Source organism: Cyprinodon variegatus, unplaced genomic scaffold, assembly GCF_000732505.1.
Source record: "Cyprinodon variegatus isolate N-32 unplaced genomic scaffold, C_variegatus-1.0 Scaffold999, whole genome shotgun sequence".
NCBI classification, from domain to species: Eukaryota; Metazoa; Chordata; class Actinopteri; order Cyprinodontiformes; family Cyprinodontidae; genus Cyprinodon; species Cyprinodon variegatus.
The window spans coordinates 1-1,112 of NW_015151452.1; the positions used below are offsets into that span (position 1 = coordinate 1).

Genomic DNA, 1,112 nt, shown 5'->3' on the forward strand with positions numbered 1-1,112 from the left:
AGAATCGATGCAGTAGATCATGAAAATTAGAATCACGATGCATCATCATGACGATTATTTTGCACACCCCTAGTTTGGCAGCCATTGGGGGGGTGTAAAAATGAATACCTGCTGTAGCATTACTCCTGCAGAGTCACACATTTCAAGTGGAATTTTAAATCTCACTGTATTGGTTTACACAGCTATAAAACAAAAAGTATTTCTGAAAAAACATTTTTGAAACAATGTTTAAGTCCCATTTGAAAGTCTTGTGGATGAAACACCATGTGACTGTGTTTTGGCCATTTCTATAAATAGATAATTGTGAGCAGGTGTACGCTGGGCCCTGTACCGGGCTTAAGGTTCTGTCTTGAGACAAGGACATCGAGGTGATGATGGAGCCTGAGAAAATAAAGACTTGGTAAAAATCCTAAAATCTGAATCATTTCTTCTCACCACATGTCTGTTGCAGTGCTGATAGGCTCGTAGTTGAGAATCTCAGGGGCTGAAAAGGAAACCGGAGAAGCAGAGCAGCTGCATCAGTCTGAAGTCAGTCTGAACATTTGCAGGATGCAGGGATGGATCTGAAGGCGACTCACCCACGTACTCTGGGGTTCCCATGATTTCCCTGAGCTCATGGTGGCTGCTGAGCTTCCTGGACAGCCCAAAGTCCACAATCTTAATGTCGCCCAGAGGAGAGCTGCTGGTCAGCAGGATGTTCTGAGGCTGATGGGACAAAGGAAGCAATCGTTTCTTCTCCATGAACAGCACAACGCCTTTGCTCAGAGTAATGAAAACAGAGACAAAGTGAACATGTATAGAAAAAAGTTGAACTGGACAGACTTTCAGGTCGAGGTGGACCAAGCTGTTCTGATGAAAGAAGGAGACTCCCTCTAAGATCTGCCTCAGAAGTCTCTTCACATCATCCTCCATGAAGGCCTCATCGTCTCGATCCGACACACACTGGTTGAAGATTTCCCCTCCGGCAGCGCTGCAACCAAATACAAACAGTTTTCGTCCTCACAATCCAGAAAGGTTAAAATTAGGGCTGCAACTAACGATTATTTTAAAAATCAATGAATCGGCCGATTATTTTTTTGATTAATCGATGAATCGGACAAAAAATATTTTTT

General features: G+C 43.2%; 1 protein-coding gene across 1 annotated transcript in view; it reads right to left on the reverse strand.

The window, feature by feature from the left end:
* Positions 1-325: 325 nt before the first annotated feature.
* Positions 326-1,112, reverse strand: part of LOC107100675 (serine/threonine-protein kinase 17A-like) — a 20,356-nt gene continuing 19,569 nt past the window's right edge. Inside the window, exons 3-5 of the mRNA XM_015399250.1 lie at positions 823-970; positions 579-705; positions 326-484 (exon numbers count right to left, since the gene is read on the reverse strand). Of these exons, the coding sequence (XP_015254736.1) occupies positions 432-484; positions 579-705; positions 823-970 (328 nt within the window). The 3' untranslated portion in view covers positions 326-431. The remainder of the gene's footprint in view (positions 485-578; positions 706-822; positions 971-1,112) is intronic.